Genomic DNA, 26,587 nt, shown 5'->3' with positions numbered 1-26,587 from the left:
CCACAAGTGACTTTCTGCTTCAGGTCTAATGTGTGTTAATAAGTTTGGAATGTAGGCCCTGTCATGGCCTCCAACCATAGGGAAGACCAAGTGAAGCACTGACAGAATGTTCTCGAGGCGCCCAGCCTCGTGAGCTCACTGTGCATTCAAAATGCAGCAACTTGCTCCAGGTGTCGTACACCTGGATACCAAGTCAATTGACATTTCATTGTTAGCATTCCTGGAGGGTACATGGTCTTAAGAGGGTCAGCCTGATGAGTAATGGACCTGGAGGAGGGACAAATTTGCTTATGTCATGATACGCCACCCCATACTACGCTATGATGGATTTGTAACGTCCTAGCATGGCAAGGTATTTTACACCTTGTTTTGCTAGAAAGTAGAGAAATCAAATAAGAATTTTCCAAAAGGATAAATTCATAGATTAGAATGTTGTAAAGAATTTAGAATTCTGACTGTCTAAGCAAAATTCCAAGTAGCCAATCAGGATGCTGAATGCTTCTCGACCCACACTACAACCTACTGAAATACTAATTGCTCTGCTAAAATTGTATAGGATCTGAAATGCGTTGCTTCACAAGTAGGGCCTTCATGGTCTTTTGCATTGAATAGTTTCAGAATTCAGAATATTTTGACGTGGCCACATATGTCCAATGCATGTTTGTGAGCGTACTCGTGCAATACTAGGAGTTCGATTTTGTGAGCTTAAATCTTGAACTTTTCTGCCTCATGTATTCTCTTTTCAGAGCACTTGACTCTACCTCAGTGTATTTTTTAAGGACTCCACCTCAGCAGATCTCTTCTAGCAGGTGTGCCTAGTGCCGGACTATGGAGGAGCAGAACCTGTTTGAGCCAGAGAAGCTGACTTTTGGTCTGTGGGACTACCTCGTCTTCTCTCTGATGCTCTTCATTTCCACGGGCATCGGCCTCTTCTTCGCTCTACGCAAGGGAGGCCAGAAGACCGCAGAGGAGTTCTTCACTGGTGGCCGCCAGATGTCGGCTGTGCCAGTGGGTCTGTCCCTAGCTGCCAGTTTCATGTCTGCCATCCAGGTGCTAGGGGTGCCTGCTGAAGCCTACCGCTATGGTGCCAAGTTTGTACAGATGTGCATTGGACAGAGCCTCAACAGCCTGCTGACGGCCTACTTCTTCTTGCCAGTCTTCTACAGACTTCAGCTTACAAGCACATATGAGGTATAGTAAGGCTACAGGGTATGGGAAGATGTTTGGACATATTGCAGAATGATCTTGGCATAGCAGGGTGATTGCAGACATAGCAAGGTAGCCAAAGGTGTAGTTAGGATATTAGGGTGTGGCAAGATGATTGTGGGCATTGTAAGAGACTCAGAGGGGATACAACAAGGCAATCGGGGGGTATAAGAAGGCCGCCGGGGTAAAGCAAGGTGCTTGGACACATTGTAAGGTAATTTTTGGTGTGTCGAGGAGACTGTAGGCATAGCAAGGCTATTGAGAGTATAGTAAGGGTATGAGAGGCTTAGCAAGGAAATTGGGACTTAGCAAGGCAATTTGGGGGCTTAGTAAGGGCATCGCATTATAGCAAGTTGAGTGGGGACATTGCAAGTCAATTGGGGGATAATGAAGCCCTTTGGGGGTATAGCAAAGTGATTGGAGACACTACAAGAGAATCAGAGTAGGTATAGGAAAGATTTTTGAATGGTGTCACAAGATGATTGGGGCATAGAAAGGCAATTAGGGGATAGCAATGCAATCAAAAGCTCAGCAAGGTGATTGGTGACTCAGTAAGTCAATCTGCAGTGTATAGCAAGGCTATTGGAGAAAGCAAATGGATTTTAGCTATTGCAAGGTGATAGTTTGTGTAGTAAAGTGATTGGGGTCACAGCAAGGCATCGGAGGTCTAGTAAGGCAAATCAGATGCTTGGCAAGGTGATTGAGAAAATAGCACGGAAATTGCGGTTAGAGCAAAGCCATTGGGTAAAATCAAGGTGTTTGGACTTATTGCAACATGATCGAGGTGGAGCAGTTTATTCAGGGCATAGCAAGCAAAAAGGAATGGTTTAGTAAGGTGGTCAGGGTAAAGAAAGGTGATCTGGAACATAGCAAGGCAATCAGGGAGTATGTATGGCCACCAGGGATTTAGCAAGGTGATAGGGGACATAGCAGCGCAATTAAGAGGTATACTAAAGGCACTCGGGGTTTAGAATGGTGATCGAGGACACAACAAGGCAATGGAGGGTACATTAAATCCACTGGGGTATAGCAAGGTGATTGGGGACACAGGAATGCAATCATGGAGGTATAGCAAGGCTTTAGGGGTAAAACACAGGGATTGAAGATATTCAAAGGTGATTGGGGACATAGCAAAACAATTGGGGGAATAGTGAGATTATTGGGGGTAAGTTCAAGTAACTGGAGATATATTGAGGTCACTGGGAATATAACAAGATGATTGGCCCTTAATAGCTTCTCTAACTAGCTGTAAAAGCATGAACAGAGGTTGCAATCTACTCCATGGTGTAAATCAGGGCGTGGCCATCTGTGAGCGACAAGTTCACTCAGACAGACTCTCACAGTCAGAACAATGTACAACAGACACAAGATGGAAAAGTGAAGGACCCATTAAAATCTGAAGAGGGGAAAAGCGAAGGAGGAAACTCGATGATTCGTCCCAGAAAAAGATGTTGAGGAGAAGAAAATGGAACTGAAGGAAAGAGAAGTGGAAAGTGGAGGTAAAAAGCAGAGGAGAGAACTAGGGCAGAATGAAGACTAGGGTGAAGGAATTGGAAAAGTAAGGCAGTAGTAGAAACCAAGGATTAGGGAGAAGAGATGGGAAAGAAGCACAGAAAGGGGGCTGTGCATGGAAACCATTATACATGAGGAGGATCTGGACCACAGACAGGCGGGAGGGGGGCATGCTGGGCCGCCCCATGTTTCTCACCCTGGATCTGCTTGCCTTTCAGTACCTGGAGCTGAGGTTCAGCAGAGCTGTCCGTCTCTTTGGAACCATCCAGTATGTGTTAGCAACGGTAAGAGCTATCTACAATATTGTGTGCAAGTGCCGCAAGTGTGGCCATGCGCCTTTGTGCATGCGTTCGTCTGCATTAACAGAGATATGTCATGTTTTTCCTCATACAGATGCTGTATACTGGAATCGTCATCTATGCACCAGCTTTAATCATCAATCAAGGTCAGTCGCAACTTGTTATTACCCAATAAGAAACAGGGATCTAAGGATTTCTCTTCTTTGCACTGTTTATCTTGCCAAACTTGTGGCATCCCTTTCAAGATATGTGGATGTTGCACAGACTGACTTGTGTTGCATCAGCTTTTCATGGCCAGTTTACAGGCCATGGCCAGGAGCAGAGTGGTCCATGCTCCTGGGTAAACTGGCCATGATGGATAATAATTCCAAACAGGAAGATCCAAAGTGGGAGAGTGTATCAACAGTGAGACGTGTATCTTATTTCTCCAGTGAGTTTGTTTCTGGTGCACTACGGCAAATGTAATGATTATTATATAGAGAGAGGTGTGGCGCCGCGGCTAGGGCGACTGACTCCAGAAACTGCGGATCACGGTTCGATCACCGGCGGCAGATTAGCCCAGCACCATGTGACTCTGGGCAATAGCTTGCTTAATCTTTCTTGACGGGCCCCAGCGCCTAGAGACCCTTATGGGTGATTGTGCGCTTTACAAATGTGGAATATTATTATTGCAATTTAGTTAATTACTCGGTCAATCAAGCAGCCTCCTTCAAAGCCCCTTCTGCTAGAATCCTACACGAGCACCTTTAAACGTACTGATATAGTTTGACTTTTCTAACCTAAAGAAACACAAAGTAAGATGAATGCTTTTATTGTTTTGTAACATATATTTTATGGAATCTTCCATCTTACCGCGTCTATGCTGCCTTTGCTGCCTTTACTGCCTTTATTGCCTTTACTGTCTTTACTGCCTTTATTGCCTTTACAGTCTTTGCTACCTTTACTGCCTTTACTGCCTGTATTGCCTTTACTGCATTTAATTCCTTTACTGCCTGTATTGGCTTTACCTCATTTACTACATTTACTGTCTTTACTGCCTTTGCTGCCTTTGCTTCCTGTGCTTCCTTTTCTGGCTTTGCTGCCTTTACTGCCTTTGCTTCTTTACTGCATTTGCTGCCTTTACTGCCTACTGCCTTTATTGCCTTTGCTGCCTTTGTCGCCTTGGCTGCTTTATTGCCTTTACTTCCTTTGCTGCCTTTACTGCCTTTACTGCTTTTACAGCCTTTACTGACTTTGCTGCTGTTACTGCCTGCTGCCTTTATTCCTTGTTGCTTTTGCTGCCTTCATTGCCTTTACTACCTTTGGCGCCTTTACTGCCTTTATGTAACCCCTGCTCACCCTCTAGATTGCGTGGCGTGAGCAGTCAAAGCTTATTTCAAAGGCGTTGTAAGTTAGGCAGTTGTGACCACATACAGTAACCCAGTGACAACACTACAAATGGACACCACACAGATTTTATATAAAAAATAAATAGACTTTATATAGAGTTACCACAAGACCATAAACGACAAAAATAAACACTCTGATTACTTTAAGATGGTAGATTAAGCTTAGTTCAGTTCAGTTCTTAGATGTGACACTCTGCGTCAATGTACCTTAAGTTGCATTGCGCTTCCACGACAAGCAATGTCGCAGCGATGGGAAATGCGGCAAAAGTCAGGTGCAAAGAAATAAAGACGTGAAGATCTTCCAGATGCGGCACGCTTCTCGGGGATATGAGAAGCTCTCGGTTCGATGCGTGGACTGCAGCGGCGACACCCTTACGATGCGACGGCAACAGCTCCAGCGGCGACGCTCTTCTCCACGATGCGTGAAGCATCCGCTCGATGCAACAACTACAGCGGCGACATCCAAGATGCGACGGCATCAGCTCGACGGCGGTGCGCTTCTCGGGGATGCAAGGTGTTCTTGATCGATGCGGTGCAGTGCGACAGTTCCAGCGGTGACACCCTCCTTCTCCGGAGTTGCGACGGCAGGCACAGCGACAGCAACACGCTCGGACCTTGTTGCGAGATTCTTCTCCTGATGCGGTGCAGTGCGACAGCTCCAGCGGCGACACCCTCCTTCTTCGGAGTTGCGACTGCAGCAGTAGCAACAAGGTTCATCTTCGTTGCGGCACGCTTCTCTCCGATGCGGTGCAGTGCGGCAGTTCCAGCGGCGACACCCTCCTTTCTCCGAAGTTGCGACGGCAGGCAAAGCGACATGCTTCGTCTCGTTGAGTCGCGCTTCCAGCTCCTTGCGACACGCAGTTCCTCAGAAGGCCTAAAACAGCAGCAGGCACTTCCAAAGAATTCTGGGGAGCTGGGGGGTGAAGTCTGTTGTCGCTGAGACTTCAGCAGGAGGCAAGCTCTTTTCCAAACCCTTGGAGATCCTTCACAAGTTGAAAGCAAAGTTATAAAGTTCCTTTCTCCTTCCTTTGGCAGTAAGGCAACCACTGCAGGCCAATCCCCCAAGCAGCACTTCAGCTTGGGAATAGTCTCTCCTCAGTTTCTTCAGGTTCCTCTCCTCAGTAAATGTTTCTTCTTGTAGTCCAAAAGTGATCTAATTTTTTGGGATCAGGGTCCCAATATTTATACCCCAAAATCCTTTGTTCTCTGAGGGGATAGGGGCCTTTGCCCAGTCGAAACCAGTTCTCAAGCACTCTGTTTACCAGACTTCTCCTTTCCTTTCACAGTGCAGGGCATGCACATCAGACGCCCCACAGGAGGTAGAGCCAGCATTGTGGAAGGCAAGTACAGTCTGGGAGCACTTTGTTGACAGGACTCCTTCTTCTTTCAGTGTGCAGGGCAGAGACATCAGCCGCTCCCCAGGGGGTGGAGCCAGCATCGTGGAAGGTAGGCACAACCCTATTCAGAGTTCAGGTGCACTCATCAAGATGCAGATCTCTCTATTCACGACTGGGTGACTCCTGTCTCCTGGAATTCCCCAGCCCTGCCACTCACAGAAACCAAGAATCTAGGAAAACCAAGTTACTCAAGCACTCTCTAAATTGTTCTTTTTAGGGAAAATTTCCGCTATATTTATGTAAAGTATTAGTTTTGATGGTTTTTACACCACTGTCAATAACAAGTTCATTTGCAGTTCAAGGGCTTCAAAGTATGGATCCAAAACAGTCGTTGTACTTCAAAATCTTTATTTTCAAACACATTAAAAGTTTTCCAGCTTTCCACCGCCACAGAAACCAGACATAGGAATACACAAACTAGCAGAGGCAGGTTTGAATGGTTAGACAAGCAAATACCTACTTTCTAAAAGTGGTATTTGCAAACACAGAATATTAAAATAAACTTTACTAAAATATGTATTTTATTATTCTGACTTCAGGCATACTAACCTCAAATTTCTACCATGTGTTCTGAGCCTGTTAGGATTATAAAATGTAACAATTCTAACAGCCTATTCTGGCCTATGGAGAACTGGTAGCCTTGCAATAGTGAAAAACGAAAATGGCTGTAATTCACTATTAGGACATGCCACACACACCAGGGCTTGTCCTACCTTATACTTACAATGCACTCTGCCCTTGGGCCTACCATAGGGGTGACTGATATGAAAAAAAGGGAAGGTTTAGGGACTGGCAAGTGGGTGCACTTTCCCAGTCAGCATGACAATACCAGACTGCGTGCAGGCTCTGCAAAGGCAGACCTTAGACACATTTTACAAGGCTGCTTCTGTGGGTGGCAAAACCCGTGCTGCCGGCCCACCACCAGCATTTGGATTACACGCCCTGGAACACTCAGTGCACTAGACTAGGGTCTGACAAGTAAACCAACATAGCCGAACATGGAATCACTAATCCATACATCAATTTTCAGTAGGTAGCACTTGCACTGTGGCACTGGATAGCAGTGGCACAGCGCCCAAAGCATCTAACACCAGCAAAAACACATGAGGCAACAGCAAAAATGGAAGGGAGACCCACGCCAATGGTGCCAGGTCTAACACACGGGTCAGCCACAGGCAATCGTTCCGACTGCCTGGTGGACCCGGAAAGCATTCCCACAATGGTGACGGTGCCTTGCAGGCACCATCTGCCATATTAGTCATCTCAAACGACATTAGTCATCTCTAATGACACCGCTGGCGTCATCTCTGCTATTCACAGGCTGGCGGAGATTGACTTTGGGGGCCCGTTGCGGCCCCCCCTTGTATTGGGGGAGGTGTGGGTGCACTGGGGGGTACGCATGGTACCCCCTCTAAATTTCCATGCACTAAGTGGCAGGTACCGCATGGTGCCTGCATCGTAGTGCAGGGAAATACAAGACCCTCATGTTTACCATTGCGGCCGGTGCTGCAGCCTGTGTCTTCCAATCCATGTGAATACAGTTCAGATAAGCTGTTCGCTGTGCCTAGAATGTCCAATGTGTAGCAAAGGACAATGCTTGACTGCTAGTCATAAAGTGCAGTAAGACATGCACATCTGCAGGCATGATCAGCAGCGATATGCAGCTTCCATGTATCCAAAATGGCAATACACAACTTCCTCTTAGCTGTAATGACAATGCATAATTTCCTGTCTGTTGCAGAATACAATAACATAATGTCCTACCTTTTTTAGTGAAAATGCTTCACATTCAAATATCTGCAATGGCAATGCATGACTACGTGTGGATTCTGCAGTGAATGACCTTCTGCCCAAACACATTACCCCACTTTCTGCCTAACCTCAAACAGCTTTACCTCACTTCCTGTCTTAACTGAAATGGCACTGGAACACATTTGCTGTTCTGCTTCTTTTTTAGGCGAACAGAAAAAGCTCCACTTCCTGTGCCTTCTGTTGGGTCCCTGCATCACTTCCTGCTTCTTGAAATGACATTGCCTCACTCACAGTCTGATCTGCACTGACAATTATGATTTTCTACCAGAAGATAACTAGTGCTTTACATCATGCCTGATATTCAGAGCTTACATCTTACCTTTTGACGCAACTACCGTTAAATCACATACCTATGCCCCCCCCCCGGCCCAAATCCCAATATATCAACGCATGTGGTGAATGTGTCTTATGCATTGCATGTATGTGGTGATTGCATCTTACCTAGCATTGCATGTATATGGTGACTTTATCTTGTGCATTGCATTATGTGGTGAATGCATCTTGTACATTGCATGTATGTGGTGAGTTCATGTGCATTGCATGTATGTGGTGAATGTGTCTTATGCATTGCATGTATGTGGTGATTGCATCTTACCTAGCATTGCATGTATATGGTGACTTTATCTTGTGCATTGCATTATGTGGTGAATGCATCTTGTGCATTGCATGTATGTGGTGAATGTGTCTTATGCATGCATGTATGTGGTGATTGCATCTTACCTAGCATTGCATGTATGTGGTGATTGCATCTTTAATAGCATTGCATGTATGTGGTGATTGCATCTTATGCATTGCACGTATGTGGTGATTGCATCTTACCTAGCATTGCATGTATGTGGTGACTTCATCTTGTGCATTTGATGTATGTGGTGACTTCATCTTGTGCATTACATGTATGTGATGAATGTATCATGTGCATTGCATATATGTGGTGACTGCATCTTGTGCATTGCATGTATGTGGTGACTGCATTTTATGCATTGTTTATATGTGGTGACTGCATCTTGTGCATTGTATGTATGTGGTGACTGCATTTTGTGCATTGCATGTATGTGGTGAGGGCATCTTACATAGCAATGCATGTATGTGTTGACTGCATCTTATGCATTGCATGTATGTGGTGATTGCATCTTTCCTAGCATTGCATGTATGTGGTGACTGCAGCGTGTATGTATGTGGTGATTGCATCTTACCTAGCATTGCATGTATATGGGGACTTTATCTTGTGCATTGCATGTATGTGGTGAATGCATCTTGTGCATTGCATGTATGTGGTGACGTCATCTTGTGCATTGCATGTCTGTGGTGAATGCATCTTGTGCATTGCATGTATGTGGTGAGTTCATGTTGTGCATTGCATGTATGTGGTGAATGTGTCTTATGCATTGCATGTATGTAGTGATTGCATCTTACCTAGCATTGCATGTATGTGGTGATTGCATCTTTAATAACATTGCATGTATGTGGTGATTGCATCTTATGCATTGCATGTATGTGGTGATTGCATCATACCTAGCATTGCATGTATGTGGTGACTGCATCTTATGCATTGCATGTATGTGGTGATTGCATCTTACCTAGCATTGCATGTATGTGGTGACTTCATCTTGTGCATTTGATGTATGTGGTGACTTCATCTTGTGCATTGCATGTATGTGGTCAATACATCATGTGCATTGCATATATGTGGTGACTGCATCTTGTGCATTGCATGTATGTGGTGACTGCATTTTATGCATTGTTTATATGTGGTGACTGCATCTTGTGCATTGTATGTGTGTGCTGACTGCATTTTGTGCATTGCATGTATGTGGTGAGGGCATCTTTCATAGCATTGCATGTATGTGGTGACTGCATCTTATGCATTGCATGTATGTGGTGATTGCATCTTTCCTAGCATTGCATGTATGTGGTGAATGCATCTTATGTATTGCATGTATGTGGAGACTGCATCTTATGCATTTCATGTATGTGGTGATTGCATCTTTCCTAGCATTGCATGTATGTGGTGACTGCAGCTTATGCATTGTATGTATGTGGTGATTGCATCTTTCCTAGCATTGCATGTATGTGGTGATTGCATCTTATGCATTGTATGTATGTGGTGATTGCATCTTATGCATTGCATGTTTGTGGTGACTGCATCTTGTGCATTGCAAATATGTAGTGACTGCATCTTGCGCATTGCATGCATGTGGTGGTTGCATCTTCTGTATTGCATATATGTGCTGACTGCATCTTGTTCATTGCATGTATGTGCTGACCGCATCTTGTGCATTGCTTGTATATGGTAACCATACAAAATACAAGAGAGGATGGATTTGCTATAATGACCTGCACATCAATATATGTTCTCTTAATCAAGTTCACTTCAGCCCCAATTTCAAGGTCAACACATTCAATGTTGAGTGCAACTTTGGTGTTTGATGCGCATCCACCTGGAGCATCCACAAAGACCTGCTGCCCAACACAAATTGAAGCAGTAAGTCACAATACCAAAAATACTACACCAGTACACATCATATGTAGTCACTTTTATCCCTTGCGCAATTTAGCACTCTTTGTCCATCAATGTTCTTTATTGGTATCGACTTCATCATTTCCATTAGCCATACGATGTTGGTAGTTCACATTTTTTTTCTTAAACGACAATTATCCACAGCCGACGCGCGTTTCGCCCCATTCGGGCTTCCTCAAGGCTTTTGGCTGGCGTATTGCACACTAATCTTTTTGTAAAAGCCGCTTGTTTTATAAGATCCAATGTTTCCCAATGTACGATTCAGCTACTATGCAATTCCAAATGTTCACAAATATGAAACGTCTGTATGCTGATCCTCCACCATATAATGGTTCAGGGAGCCATGATAAGTTCCATCTATGCATAAAGTTTTCGAAAGTCCATTCAAAGTGCCATCTCAGTAATCCAGATGCATCTTCTGCAGTGCATATATGTGCTGACTGCATCTTGTTCTTTGCATGTATGGGCTGACCGCCTCTTGTGCATTGTATGTATGTGCCGACTTCATCTTGTGCATTTCTTGTATATAGTGACCGCATCTTGTGCATTGCATATATGTACCGACTGCATCTTGTGCATTGCTTAATATGATTGTTTCATGACAGTTCTTGAATTTGTTAACGAGTTTAACATTTACTTTTAGTAACCGGACTCGACATCTGGGCGTCGCTCTTTTCCACTGGTGCCATCTGCACTTTTTACACAACAGTGGTGAGTAGCCTGGAGTAACTTCATTTGGCGCTGATATATGTGCTCCACAGCTGGTCCTGCACACCGACACCTGCACAGTTTGCACCTCGCCAACACCGCGCTCTCATAATCAGGGCCTGAGAATGAAGGGACTTTTCTCCTAGGAAGCCGTGTTTGTGCACTACCTTGATTAAAGCGGGGTTGTAGGACACTACAAGGCTGAAAAGACATGCCATATGCGGACTGCCCCAGGGCCCACACCATCTCGGACCCAAACCTACCCATCCCCACATGCCTATGTGATTTCAGGACCCCCAAGGCCTATCAAACTTGGATGGGACAGTGGGTGGATGCTGGACTGGCTTGTTAAGTGGAAGTCAGGGAGTGGCCTTCAGGGAAGCTGGTGCTACAGCTCCCAGTTCCATGGGTAGATGGGACACGTGGGGCCTGATTTAGAGTTTGGAGGATGGAGTAATGTTCATTGGGGTGATGGGTCACATCTGCCCCCAAATCCAAAGCTGCCCACCAGCCCTGTGAACATCTCTTAACATTGGCAGGAACCGCTGTCACGGGTGATGCAAACATTTTTTAATGATCGCATTTAGGGCAACAAACGGAGATCTTTCAGGATGGGGATGGTGTATTCAGATGTTTCCAAGCCGTTCCTGATGCGAGCAGCTGTGCATAGGAGGGCCTTGAGAATGACGCCTATAGCCTGGGGGAGCCGTGCAGGCAGGATCTTGCTGCCATGGCGGTCAGATAGTCCTAGGGTTGAACCGTGGTCCTGAGATCTCCAGGTGGGATGGAGGCTTTGATTTTTCATAAGGAGGTGATGTTGGAAAGATACGGTTTTGGACAGATTTAGTTGAACTAAAATTCTTTATCACCCATAGGGCGGAATGAAGGCGGTGATCTGGACTGATGTGTTCCAGGTGTTGGTGATGATGTCAGGGTTCTTTGCCATTGTGGTCCGGGGTCTCGTTCTCGTCGGCGGAGTAGGAACTGCATTGGAAATCACACAGAACAACTCTAGGATCAATTTTGGCGAGTATGGACTTTTTAAAACTCACTTACTTAGTACTTACTGAGCACTGTGAAGAAGTGCTACCGGACTGTATGGGACTGTTTAGGGTTGGAGAACCCTTGTTAGCAGGTGTGAGCTATACGAAACAAATAGATATTTTCAGCTTAACGTAAGATGTATTTTTAACTGGATTACCTACTTTATTATACAAAAGAGTGTTCTAAAAAAAGATATACATACAAAATAGTAGCTGCCATGAATTATAATAATCCAAAGCCCAATATGTATGGCCATGGCTGACCTTCAAAGGCTTGGTGGCGCCAGAAGGCCACGTTATGGGTACTTTGGAAAAAGGCCATTTGGTCATAGATTTGAAACAAAGGGTCCAGGTGACTATGATTTTTCCTCTCACTTACTCTTGTGATACTCCCTGCTTAGTCCTGGATCCCAGAAGTAAGTCAGGGACAAGGCATAAGTGCTATAATAAGATTAAGACATTCCTATTCTTAGCAAAATCTTTGTGAATCCGGCCCCTTCTGTTCACCGGAATAATTCATCCCACAAATGGAAATGCCCTTTCGCACATTGCCTCAGTCTGTAAAGATCCATCGTTGAAACTGTTATTGCATCATGGCACCAACATGCGAGGCATCATTGCAATGCAAAGCGCTTGATGCGCTGCCACAGTCAACACATAACTATTGCCAAGAGGAAATATTGACACATTACGCTAGAATGTAAAGCACAATTGCCCTTAGCCATGCCAGTATGCATGGGGCCCCTGGCTGTATCCTCGATGGCCCATGTATGAGAAGCATCATGGCCATGCCAGTATGCATGGTGCCCCTGGCTGTCTCCTCGATGGCCCATGTATGAGAAGCATCATGGCCATGCCAGTATGCATGGTGCCCCTAGCTGTCTCCTCGATGGCCCATGTATGAGAAGCATCATGGCCATGCCAGTATGCATGGTGCCCCTGGCTGTCTCCTCGATGGCCCATGTATGAGAAGCATCGCAGCCATGTCAGTATTCGCGCCGCCTCTAGTGAAGGGACTGGCCCCTTTCTGCTCTGCTAGTGTCCATTGCAACATTACCACGCCACTATCCACATGGGCCGACTATGTAATGCACCCTAACCATGCCAATGCACAGTAATGCCATCCACCTGGCATTGGTCAGATCCACTGAGGCGGGGGAGGCGGTAACATGGGTGGGTGCGTTGGGCGGCAGAGCAAGGAGAGGCACTACCTCACAGCTGTCTTCAATTCTGCAGTGACTGCCCATCAAGAGTCAAAAACTGCTCAGACGTGCCCAGTCCCCAGCATCCGGCACTCATGGGCTCTCGATTTGTTCCTTTCTTTTGTCTCCACAGCTTCGACCCGGACCCCCGGCGACGCTACACCTTCTGGACATTTGTATTCGGTGGGACTCTGCTGTGGCTGTCCATGTACGGCATCAACCAGGCGCAGGTGCAGCGCTACGTGGCATGCAAGACGGAACGGGAGGCACGGATGTGAGTGAGCAGAGGGAGGGCAGAGAGGAGGAAGGAGTATCAGCCTGGGGCAGTGAGCTCAAGCGTCCCTCGGATGGTCTCAGTAGCTCATCCAGACACATGGGCGTCCGCAGGGGAGGGCAAGGGGGTGCGCTTGCCCCCCCCAGGATCGCCGGTCCCATTCCTTTAATCCTTAATGTTCATGATTACAGCAGGCTGTTCCCTTGCGAGAAGCCCCAGGAGTTTAAATGTTCTCTCACTTGGGGCCTCTTGCACTTCTCTTTGAACTCTGGAGGCTGCAGCAGCCCCTCCCCGACCTCAACAGACTGTGGACGGGCCCATTGTCATTCTGTCTGCTGCTGATCACCACATAAAGAATGACACTGGGCCGTCTGCCTTTAACTTGCCTTGAAGGTGAGTGATGAAGTAACAATTTTGCCACCCCCTGGAAGGCGAGTGACGAAGTTAGAATGTTGCCCCCCCCCCCCTGGAAATATTTCTGCGGACGCCCATGTCCAGACATGCTAGTTTTTCAACATTCCGGTGCATGTAGTCCTGAAAGCAAAGATACATGTACCTGAATTGTAAGACAACCAACAGAGTTAGGCGAGCTGCTCACACCGTGAGCCCTCTGATTATTTGACCAGCACAGAAAGAATGCGCCGTCATTCTAGCACGACAAGCAATTGGAACACGTTTCTGCAATTTAAAAACCACTCAACACCCTCTCTCTTGCCCTCTTGAAATCTAGTTCATATAGAAATTGAAGATTATAACATTTATTTTTCCCATACTGAGGAGGATGACGAAAGAAAGGATTCTGGTTAGAGAGAGGAACTGGATTGGCGACATGGAATTTACAAGAGGAGGGTTGATCTTATCTGCCTTTGGTCATCTTGATAAAAACAGACTCCTCTCACTTCTGAGAAGAAAGATTTACAGGTAGACGAGCTTCAGGCAGACAAGTGATCTTCTTCGAGGTCATCCTACAATCCATTAAACTGGACCGGTCACTATAATTCTTGTACTCAAGGTTTTAGCATAAGACGGGCTCCTTTGGCATCTGTAGCCACAAATGATTCAAATAAATCCTGAGCAATTCTGGGACTTGGGCCCTTCACCAGAATTCTGTTCTGATGCTAATGAAAATGTGAAACTTCGTAAATCTTCTAATCTGAATCGAAATTGAAATGGGGAACAAAAAGTCGAAGAGCCTCTTTAAGCAGCTCACCCAATTTCCATTGGTATTGGCCAGATTACAGTTAACCGCTTCTAATACATATTTCACTAAATAAAATATCATGCATTTTAGCTGAAATGTAGATAACCCCTATCCTCTGCTAGATCCTCATTCCTTGCTCCACCTCAAAAGGCACAGGTCTCAGAGTCTGGACTCCAGTGAGTTTCCTCTCTTATCCTGTCTCTCTTGATAAAGCTTTCCCCAGATTAAAGATAGACCTGACCTTTCTTAAGCCAGGACACACCCTTTGGCGATCATTACCATCTTCCCTGGCTAAAGAGAGTCTGACACCAGTGTTACACCAGGGAACACTTTACAAAATGAGATCCTTTTCCTCTTCAAAATGCGCTTTCTTTGCGATATCCCAGCACAATTCTTTTTAACCCAGGCTCTTCCCAGGTTCACTTCCTGATAACTATGCTGTCGGAGGTTTATGGGTGTGTGGATCCCACTGCAAGGGCAGGCCCAACTTCTACAAACCACCAAACTCTTTTGCACTCATTAAAGAAGCTATATGCACATAAAAGTCAAACTCACAAGTACGACTAGCGTTGTGAATCAAGCTTGTTGAATTGCCCCCGTTCTTGCGCCCTGAAGTCTAAATGTACAGCTCTCTCTAGGCGTGTGTTGTATGCATTGCTACATAGGACAGATGCAATGTTACAGAATGAAATTTTAAAAATGCATTTAGTTTACCAACTCTCCGAATATATTATGAAATGTGACTCTTACTGATTGAGGTTTTCATTTCAAGCAATTGCAAGAGGCCAGCCTTTGAAAGCTGGCCCATGCATGAGCTGGGAGGCTGAAGTGGGTTCCAAAAGTGGTCGTCTCAGATAAACTCTGCCCCCCCTCCCACTTCCATGGCTTTCATGCTAGCTTCAAGCATGCCTACTTGGGCAGTCAGTGGAAACTGCTGAGAGCTTCAAGTTGTGATTGCTGTTTTGCCTTGTGTTTTTGCAGAGCCATCTTGGTCAACCAGTTAGCCCTGTGCTACATCATTGGCAGCGCCGTCGTCTGTGGTCTTGTGATGTTTGCCCTGTACAGGAACTGCGATCCGTTGCTCGCTGGATACGTCTCTGCGCCAGACCAGGTACATAAGTAGGTGGGAAATCACTTTTGTGGGCGTTGTCCAGGATATGTGGGCACCCAGGTGCAACAGCAACGAGCCAACACAAAATAGGGCCCACTGAGGTGAAGAGAGGCAGACGTCAGTTGCCAACTACTGAAATGACAGGGGAACGGAAGCGGAAACTGAGGAACCCATCAGTGCATGAACGTTGGCACCTGATCAAACAGCAGGGCAGATTTAAAAAGTGGGCTGTTAGCTGTTGGTGTGAAGGTTACTCATCCTGGAGAAATGTAATATGTATGTCTTATGCCTTATAGGAACAGAATGGTTTTGGTGCATAAGTAACATCCTAAAAGACACTCTTCTTAGGGGTTAGAGCCACTTTTTCAGGCCAGTCTATCCTTTATTTATAGCAGGGTCGCAGAAATTAGGCGACACAGGAGGACCAAATTATGCAGCAGCATTGACTAAATTATGCAGCAAGAAAAGGCAAAGTATGCAGCAGAATGTGGAAGCATTACTTCACTATTTTGTCATTTTACACGTGTATGCTGAGTGGGCAAAGGCTTCAGCTCACTCGTACCAGTTTAACACCTAAATACAGCATTCAGAAACTGAAAGGTGAAAAGTTGAACTTTACATATGGCATGCCTCTGTGCTGCAACACGACTTGTAACATTTTCGGGAACTTGTGATCAATTTGAGCTAGAAACATTATTTTTTTGGTTCAAATTAGCAAATTAAGCAGCAGAAGATAGATTAAGTGGTAAATGTGGGAAATCCTTAATTATGCAGAAAATGCCACTGCAGCAGGATTGCATAATTCAAGTGGATTTGTTTATGGGTAAAAAGTATGCTGCCTCTGGAAAGGGAGTGAAAAATAATCCCCCGTGCAAACTGTTGCGCGAGTACTGGAACATCGTAACCAAACTGAACAGGAGCGCATCTGTTCACGTTATGCATGAATCATTTTTTTGTGGGAAATGCATCCTTGAGGACACATTTTGCCCTCAAAAATGGCATTAGAGACATCAGGTGATTATTTTTAGGTCTCGTAGCGATAGACAGCGCGTAAGCGCTGTCTCGCCAGAGATCTTTTGTTACTGACTCTGCTTCCCAGGAGACAGCACCTGGCCGCACGCATCTCGCAAAAGGCGATCGGCGCAGGCTTCGCGCGCGCGAACGCGCTCGCCGTGGCTGTCTCCTGGGAAGCATACATACACAGGCACACCTCCCCCTGCACGCATGCGCACACAGCACCACACACATACACAAGCACACATACACGCACGGGGAGACATCCCCCCCACCCCTCCGCCGTCGCACACACACACGCACACATACAGGCATCCCCCCTTCCCCTGAGGGGGTCACATAGCTCCCCCCAGCTCCCACAGTGCCCCGCGCGCTGCCGCAGCTCACCTCGGCTGTCTCCCATCCCGGGGGGCGGGGTCGCTCGCTGGTGCCGGGTGCCCCCCTCCCCGGTGTGAGCCGCTCCTTGCGGGCTGCCGCCGGGTCCTCCGCACTCCTTTCCAGCTACTATCTCCCAGGGCTCCGTCAGCCGGGGCCCGCAGCCGCCACTGCGATCCCAGCCTGCACCGCGTGCGGCCGGAGGGAGGACCTCCAGCGATCCCATCGACCAGCGCGCAGCGGGGACTCCGCCTATCACTTCCTGCTTTCCTCTATCATTAGCATAGATAGCAGCCGACATGAACATAGAAAATGGAGCGGGGCTCTGCGTGGGCGCGAGCTTCCAGCAGGAAAAGGAAGTCCCGCCCCACGGTAGTTTTCCTCACGCGCACCACACGACCAGCTGGGGAGTACAGGAGCAGGTTCGCTGAGATGAAGTGCTGGCTGGGCGGCCAATATCTGCTGGTGGTGAGTCATATGTTGGGAATGGATCAGAACCAGTGTTCTTCACCTCCACGTTAGGTAATGTAATCCATGCAGCCTTTCTCTAACTGCGCTAAAACAGAAGTCAGATAATGTGCCCATCCATTTTGAGTATTATCATCGTTTTACTCAGTCAACCCCACTGTCTGCTCTCCCCGTCACGGGAAACAACTAAAAACAACATAATCCATTTTAAATATGCAGAGATGGGAGATATGCGATTTACATGATTGTGGCCGTTCTGTTTCGGTTACCTGTTTAGCATGGTTGCACAATGTCGCTTGTATTGGTCCTTCTCAGTAGACCTCACACACTGACCGCCCCCCCGCGAGCTCGGCATCTACAGGATACACAGGATGCCCACCCCAGCCTGTCCACCTCCAGCCCGGAGCCCGCTGCAGCCCCTGCTTCCTGACGCTGCAGAGCGAAGCCCCCGAAAGACGAAGAAATAAACATAGGCTTTCGCCGGCGGGCAGAATAATAAAGGTTTAAACTTGGTGCCTGAAGGGCTGGATTCATATGGGTAATGCAGGACGCCCCAACCAGCCACCGTTTTGCTTACAGGATGTGGTACCGGAGGGGTAGTCCTTCCTTTTGGGCTGCAGCGCTTTTGCATGTTTCCTGTATTTACCACAAACGCCACCCTCTCTCGCAGTAGAAATAAAAATAACGGGATTGGAAAATGCACATTCCTGTGTCCTCTGTCCCGCTTTGTTGAGCAGTGCACCCGCACCCCAACGCCCATTACTCTCAGTACGGATCAGACAGGCAGTACCTGCGGCGGGGGGCAGCAGTTGCAGGCTGTGGGTGCTCCGCTCTGGATGCCTCTTAACACCTTTATCGCGCGACTGAGTTTGGCGCTGAAGACCCCCTACGCTCAGACAGGACCCCCAGGGTTGTTTATCATGAGTGCCGTATGGAGGGGGCTGAGCGAGGGGGTTCGGGGCGCTCCCTTGAATGCCTCCCTGGCAGCCTTGCTCCACGGACTGTGCTGAAGGCCTACCGCTTAGATCAGACGTTCGTGGTTCCAGCGCCTGGTGAAAGCGCCATGGTAGGGGCGTGGAGGTGTGGCAGCGCCCAGAGCCGAGGGCCCGTTCTGGCGGAAGGGGAGTACAAGGGGGGGGGGAGGGGGGATTCTCAGACAAGATGGAGTTCGGCCCTGAAGCTTTCCCTCTCACCTCCACACCAAGTTCGTTCATTCTCCAGCGCCTTGTGAAGAACCTTCGCGAAGGTGCTAGTTGAGGCCCCGCTGGCAGCTCACACAGCCGGGGCCGCTGTCATTACTAATTTAAGGAGCATGAGTGTTCATCACAGCCTGGGTCGACCTAGGAAACTACACGCGCTGCACCCTCGTTTAGAGATGAAAACATCTCGGATGAGAGAGAACACAGAGGCCAGCCCGACTATACCCAGAATTTAAATCTGAGGATCATTCTGGTGTTTATAGAACACAGGAATCGCACATGACCTGCTATTACAGAGATTGCAAATATAGCCACTTGGACAGATTCTTTGACGGGCAGACTGCCGGGTGGATGCACGGATTGGCGGAAAGACAAATAAAAAGAGTAGGTAGATTTGTAGTCTGACTCTCAGATGTTTAATATATATTCATAAATCAGCTGGTAATACGACAAAGTGACAGCTGTAAATAGTGGGTTGTATGGACAGAATTACACAGATTGGAGTGCATAGACACACGTAGAGGGGCTACATACATGTAAATGTAAATTGATACTTGTATAGCGCACTACTCACCCGCAAGGGTCTCAAGACGCTTGTACAAATACCACTGTGGAACCCGTCCTGGATTTCCCTGTGAGGCGACCACTCCTGGGCACCCCCAGGGTGAAGGCCAGGCATCCTTAGCGTTGTGGGGGCCGTTGTGGAGATTAAGCAAGCTATTGCCCAGAGTTGCAGAGTGGGACTCTATGATTAGAATAGGCACTGAGGCGAGAATTATCAGGTCTGTTGAATTTTTGAGCCCAAGACCCGCCGAGGCGGGGAATTGAACCCTGGTCCCAGGCTAGACATCTGCATCAGGGTCTGCCGCTCTAACCATTGAGCCACACTTCTCCACATAGATAAATGAAGTTGAAAGTATAGATAGAGGTATTGTATTGCAACATTTATATAGTGCTTTCTATCGCTATTTGATAAATGAAGTTGAAAGTATAGATAGAGGTATTGTATTGCAACATTTATATAGTGCTTTCTATCGCTATTTGGGGTGCAGCGCCTGCTACATTATACTTACCTTGACAGGCATACATAGATAGTGCACAGATAAATGTAGGTAATCCTAAATAGTTAGGCGTAAATAGATGGATACATAGTTGAATAAATAGGTTGATAGTCGTGGGTAGATAGGTACAAGTGACAGGCGAATAGAATGGAGTGCATTGATGCTTTTAGGTAGTCATAAGTAGATAGGCATACACATATGGCTAAATAGAGTTGAGTGCACAGAATCATGTACAGACAAACGTAAAAGGGCATAAATATATAGATACATCGAGTGAAGTGCATAGATATATGTAGACACACGTAGATAGGTACACATGGATGGATAAATAGACTGGAGTGCACAGATATATGTAGATTTATATAAATATATGGACGAACAGATACACCTAGAAAGAGCTAAACATATGGATAAATACAGTGGAGTGTGCAGATTATACACCTAGAAAGATATGAAATATGTGGAGGGATAGAGCAGAGTGCATAGATGAAGACAGACATGTGGATAAGCATAAATGGATAAATAGAGGGGAGTGCACAGATGCATTTAGATAGACAAATGTAAATAGGCATAAATAGATAAATAAATGGAGGGAAGTGCATAGATATATGTATACATATGTGGCTAGGTATGGATGGATACATTGAGTGAAATGCATAGATATATGTAGAAAGATATAAATGTATGATTACTAGAAAGAGTACATAGATGTAGATGGAAGTTTATGGATATGTATAAATAGATGAATAAATAGAGTGGAGTGCCTACATAGCCGTAGACAGATATATATGGGTGAATAGAGCAGAGTGCATAGATGTAGATGGAAGTTTGTAGATTGGCATAAATAGATGGATAAACATAGGGGAGTGCATGCATAGATGTAGACAGCTATACATATATGGATGAATAGAGTGGAGTGCATAGGTGTAGATGGAAGTTTGTGGATGGGGATAAATAGATGGATAAACAGAGTGGAGTGCATACAAAGCCGTAGACAGTTATATATGGGTGAATAGAGCAGAGTGCATAGATGTAGATGGAATTTTGTAGATTGGCATAAATAGATGGATAAACATAGGGGAGTGCATACATAGATGTAGACAGCTATACATATATGGATGAATAGAGTGGAGTGCATAGGTGTAGATGGAAGTTTGTAGATTGGCATTAATAGATGGATAAACAGAGTGGAGTGCATACATAGATGTAGACATGGATGAATAGAGCAGAGTGCATAGGTGTAGATGGAAGTTTGTGGATAGGCATAAATAGATGGATAAACAGAGTGGAGTGCATACATAGATGTAGACAACTATACATATATGGATGAATAGAGCGGAGTGCATAGGTGTAGATGGAAGTTTGTGGATAGGCATAAATAGATGGATAAACAGAGTGGTGTGCACTGACAGATGCAGCTAGACACATTAGATAGTCATACATAGGATAAATAAAGTGAAGTGCTGAGACGTCTGTAGTTAGACATAACTGTAGGAATTGATTGGAGGGCATAGATAGATGTACATAGGCATACACCTATGGATAGCATGGAGTGCATAGTTGTATAGATTTGAAGAGACATAGGCACATAAATAGAGGGAGCGCAGAGGGAGATTGCTGGAGTGACAGACATAGATAGACAGATTAGTAAATGCACTGGGGTGTGTGAATGGATTAATTGACCTAGTAGATACACAGACATAAGAGAGTAACATATAAGTAAACAAATAAGTGAACAGACTGGAGTGTGTTAATGATGAATCGACTGGCAGATGAGCAGGCATAAGAGTAACATACATAAACGGATGGATAAGTGGATACCTCGGGTGTATGAATGGTTTAATAGGCTGGTAGATATGCAGACACAAGAGAGTAATCTACATAAACAGGTTTATAGATAAGTGGATAGACCTGGGTATGTGAATGATGAATAGACTAATAGCTATGCAGACATAAGAGAGAATTAACTTCTAGTTGCACACTTATTACCTCATAAATGTGTCGCCCTAGGCACCAGTAATTTTCTGCTGGAATCTCCAGCAATAACTTCAGTTCAAAGTTCAACTTCAATATTTCTCAGTAATGTATACTCCATACGACGTTTTTGTTCAAAAACCAAAGGTGTTTTATTCACTTTTCATTCCTTTCAAAAATTCAAGACAATCCATTGTTCCAAGGCATTTCGGTGCATAACTACACCTTCGTCAGGGAACGTCTAAAATTAAACAAACAAAACATTTTCTAAATCCATGTAACTTTACTTTGAACTGTTCTTACGTGCTGCGTGTGTAAGTTAAATCTCAGCTTTGGTGTGAAGTTTGGCTAATGTCGCTATGTTTAGTCTATCCGTTACAGGCAACTGTATCGAGTTTCTATTATGTTTGTTAACTCTCGATGTTGGTTTGTTGTTAATTACGCGCTCGTTACGTTATGCTACACTATATGTCTGTTGGTAACTTACACACGCAGCGCGTAAGAACAGTTCAAAGTAAAGTTACATGGATTTAGAAAATGTTTTGTTTGTTTAATTTTAGACGTTCCCTGACGAAGGTGTAGTTATGCACCGAAATGCATTGGAACAATGGATTGTCTTGAATTTTTGAAAGGAATGAAAAGTGAATAAAACACCTTTGGTTTTTGAACAAAAACGTCGTATGGAGTATACATTACTGAGAAATATTGAAGTTGAACTTTGAACTGAAGTTATTGCTGGAGATTCCAGCACAAAATTACTGGTGCCTAGGGCGACACACTTATGAGGTAATAAGTGTGCAACTAGAAGTTGGTAGACACACACTCCAGGAGGTGAGTGATACCCAAGAGCACAGTCGAAACTGAATTAACACTTTGGTGGTGCACAACCCGATATCCAGAAGCTAATAAGAGAGAATTAGACATAGATGGAGAGATAAGTGGATAGATTTGTAAGTGTGACTGGATGAATACACTGGTGGGTATGCAGACCACAGATACATGGATGGGTCAGTGGGTAGACTGGGGAGTGTGAATGGATGAATAGGCTGGTTTGTAAGCATATGCATTGAGTGTCAGACAGTTAACAGAAACGTAGGTATGAAATGGACAGAGCGGGTAATGGACTGATGAAAATGTCAGCTCTTATACACTACTGTCAAATGTTTCATTCCTCTTTCTCCCATTACCTCCCGACCTCTCTGTTTGCTGAGATCTAACAGTAGTTCCTTAAAGAACCACTCATTCTCCTTGACAAAAAGTGTCAAGCCGTCTTCAGAACTGTCTGTCTGTTCACAGTCTGTCAATAACAGCTGTGAGCAACAGCATACTCTTGCACACACTCAAACTGCTCACCAATTCAAAGTATGCTAAAAAATGTATGCAACGCATTGTCATACACAATGCCAATAACTCAAACTTTAATGCTGCGAGACCTATTGCATTGCAAATGCTTGTTGGAACTTTCTGCCACTACTGTCCTGTTGCAAATCAGAGAAAATTCCATTTGAACTTTAATTTTAAATGTTATACCTCACACTATGGCCTTTTCTGCTTCCCACTGCTGAACGACTTGCCCTCTAAGTTCCCACATTTTTCTACAAGTGTTTGATTTTCTTAGCTGTGCCTGTTGTATGTATAGAGCAACTGAGCTCTTTTTGGAGGTGTAATCAGTAGTCTATAACCTTTTACCTTCAAAGTAACATTTCAGCACTCAGGATATTTTCTATTTCATTTTTACTGAAAGCTCTGCGTTCATTTTCTTATTCACCATACTCAGAGCCCTGCTTTCTTTCACTTCTGTTCTTAATCTGTGCAACCGCAAACATCTGGCCTAGTTGTCCTGTGATTGGCTGCAGATCTGTCCAACAGGCCTAAGTTCTTTTTTATTTCAAAAGAATGTTATTGTTATAAAGAAGCAAATGAAGATACAGAATACAAGTATAAGTGATACAATTGATAACAGATAAAAAGCAATCAGAAGCTGAAATTCAAAAATGAGTCGTAGCAAATACATCCATAAACAAAAGTAGTCTGCCAAAAACAGAAAAATGAATTAATTAAGATAAAGTAAGTAGCTTAGGCAGAGTCCACAATCAAGAGTATCACTATCAGCTGGTATAATCAGGGGAAGAGAGGAAAGGAAAGAAGAAAGAAAGAGAAAAAGAGGGAAAAGATGGAAAAAGGAGAGAAGACAGAGAAGGAGCAGAAGAAAGAAGGAGAGAAGGATTTCCAACAAACTAACCCGACAAACAAGACGCCATTCAACCAGACAAATCGAAGGGATATTGGTCAACCAACCCCTTTGATGACAAATCCATATAGTTATCCAGAGCATTCCAAACCCCACTAGCAAAAGATGGAGAAAGGTGAGCATGATCGACCGAGGTATGAGCACTTCGTAAAAAGGAAACCCAAGCCCACCAAGTATGATAAGAAACAGAGGAAAAGGATTTCCATTCCATAAGAATTACTTTCACTGCAATAGTCAATAGGAGTTCCAACAGCTGTAAATCCATGGGATCCAAGGGGAGAGGGACTGGGGCAGCTAATGGACCTAATAGAATTAATGGGAAAGAGAGTTGAAACTTAATACCAAAGATGAGCATGAGGTGTTTGTGAATGAGGTCCCAAAAGGGTTGGAGGAAGGAGCATTCAAAAAACATATGCGGAAAGTCACCTGTCAATAAGCCACAGCTCCAACATAGGTTATCTTCTTTGAAACAACAGGCCTAAGTTCTAACCCTGGCATTTCGTCTCTACCAAACACAGTCATCCTTGCAAGTATCGCTACTACCTGCTTGCGGCTAAGTTCCCTCACTTTCTAATATAACTGAAGCACCTTTTAAGAGCACAAATCTACCATATATTATCCAATCAGTGTATGAGCTTGCACAAAGATAACTTGCTTATACTCACCCTTACATTTTTGTTTCTTCCTTTCCAGTACATGCCTTTCCTGGTCCTGGAGATCTTTGAGCAGTACCCTGGGGTTCCTGGGCTCTTTCTGGCCTGCGCCTACAGCGGCACCCTAAGGTATGTTGCTCATTTACTTCCAAATCACAGTACTTTCTGACCTTCCGGATGGCTCAAAGCATTACTCATTGTGATGTGACTTTCTACTAAGTGTGGGTGACAAAAATGAACTTAGAAATCATGGCCACCTAGTAGGGCCAGTGCACCGTAAAAGCACCCTAGCGCCGCTCTGCCTCTGCACTGGTCCCAGATGCCACTGCCAGACAACAGCGAGAGAGTTTGGCAAGAGTACAAGGTAGGGATGACTCTTCCACGGTGTTCTGTCCTCAGTTTTGACTCCGATGAGTCTTCTGTAGCCTGTTCAGTAGCCTACTTCTTAGGTTGGTGCCCTGAAAACAGGACTAGAGAATGCCTTGGGGCATTGTATCTCAACACAGTCGCAGGAGCTTACCTTAGGAGTTTGTGCCGAGCTGAAGGGATGTGGCTTAGAATCATTCACTGAGACCCAATGAAGGGCAATTCCAGAGACTCCTGTGGAGAGAGAAGAGATCATGACACTGTGGTCAACAATGCCGAAAGTGGCAGAATGGCCAAGTCAAATCAGTTTACTGTGTCTAGAAAAAGTTAGAGCGTTGGTGACTGCGAGGCGAGCAGCTTCGGAAATAGGAGGATCATAGAGGGTGGACAACACACTCTAGATGTTTAGAAAAAAAGGAAAAAGAGAAATAAGCCCACACATCAATGACGACGATTGGTCGAGAGAACGCTGTTTTAGTGTGAGAAAACGAGGAACTGGCTCATACGACCACAGAAAATACCCCCAGATTTAAGGAAAAGGTTAAAGAAAGGCATCAGGAACAGTGTGAAGACGAGTATAGGAGGGAAAAGGTTCTACGGGAGCAGTCGTTGAGAGGCATGTGATTAGGAGGGCAGATAACATAGGAAGTAATATGCTATTACCCTTGTTGTGAGTATGGAGGGGCATGACTCACGAGAGGTCAAGCCTTGAGTAGGTCATGATGTGGCCCCCTCCCACCCCCACCACCACCCTGCTCCAATGTATTACATTCTGCACATCCGCATGTACGGTTTATGCCATGGCATCTTTTCTTGTTTATTTTTCTTAATACAGATCTTTTAACAAAATATAAATACATATGAAGCATCCAGCATAAAAAATATATCAGGTGCCTCAACAAATGAGTTTCTTCTAGGGACCTCAGCTTGCACTTCTAAAATCCCTTTTCGTAGTATTTGGTCTGTTTCTTCAACCAGATATCCACTTTCTAGTCTTAAAGGCAGCTTGAAGCTGGACCCATGGCTGGGTCTACGTTCCTTCGTTGATAAGATGTTGGATACAAGACTTTTTGTTACATTTTACAATACATTGAATTTACAAGAACCAAAGTGTTGTTAGCCCCATGCACCTGGGGAGTCGCCATCTTGGAACTTCAAAACCTAGCGATAAAATGTCACAGAGAGAAGAGAGAAGGCCCTTTAACACCTCGCTGTGTCTTCTTCCTCTCTCCAGCACCGCCTCTACCAGCATCAACGCCATGGCGGCTGTGACTGTGGAAGACTTGATCAAACCCAACAGGCCCTCCCTGAGCCAGAAGAAAATCACCCTCATCTCCAAAGGCCTTTGTGAGTTTCTTCTGAGGAAGGAATGGGGGGAAGGGAGTTAAGGGGATAGTGGTGGAGAGCATGAAAGAAGGAGATGAGGAATAGAGATACAGAATGCGTGAGCTGAAGAGAGGTGGAGAGAGAGGGAGGGAGAAAAGGAGAGGGTAGAATGTTATGATGAGAAACCAAGAGAAAGAAAAAGAGAGAGAGGGAAATGGACATCGAATAA

General features: G+C 45.3%; 1 protein-coding gene across 1 annotated transcript; it reads left to right on the top strand.

Annotated features, from left to right (window-relative positions):
* Positions 1-820: 820 nt before the first annotated feature.
* LOC147663851 (sodium/iodide cotransporter-like) lies at positions 821-26,379 on the top strand (the record flags this gene model as incomplete). The annotated part of the gene is made up of 9 exons (XM_086950151.1): positions 821-1,191; positions 2,937-3,002; positions 3,112-3,163; positions 10,776-10,843; positions 11,716-11,870; positions 13,219-13,359; positions 15,542-15,671; positions 24,707-24,795; positions 26,267-26,379. Coding segments are annotated over exons 1-9 (1,177 nt in total), but the record flags the coding sequence as incomplete, so codon positions are not given.
* Between the last annotated feature and the right edge of the window lie 208 nt (positions 26,380-26,587).

Source organism: Lissotriton vulgaris, unplaced genomic scaffold (assembly GCF_964263255.1).
Source record: "Lissotriton vulgaris unplaced genomic scaffold, aLisVul1.2 SCAFFOLD_4144, whole genome shotgun sequence".
Classification (NCBI taxonomy): Eukaryota; Metazoa; Chordata; class Amphibia; order Caudata; family Salamandridae; genus Lissotriton; species Lissotriton vulgaris.
Note: the sequence above shows the minus strand (reverse complement) of the source record. Positions and strands in the feature narration are given on the sequence as shown.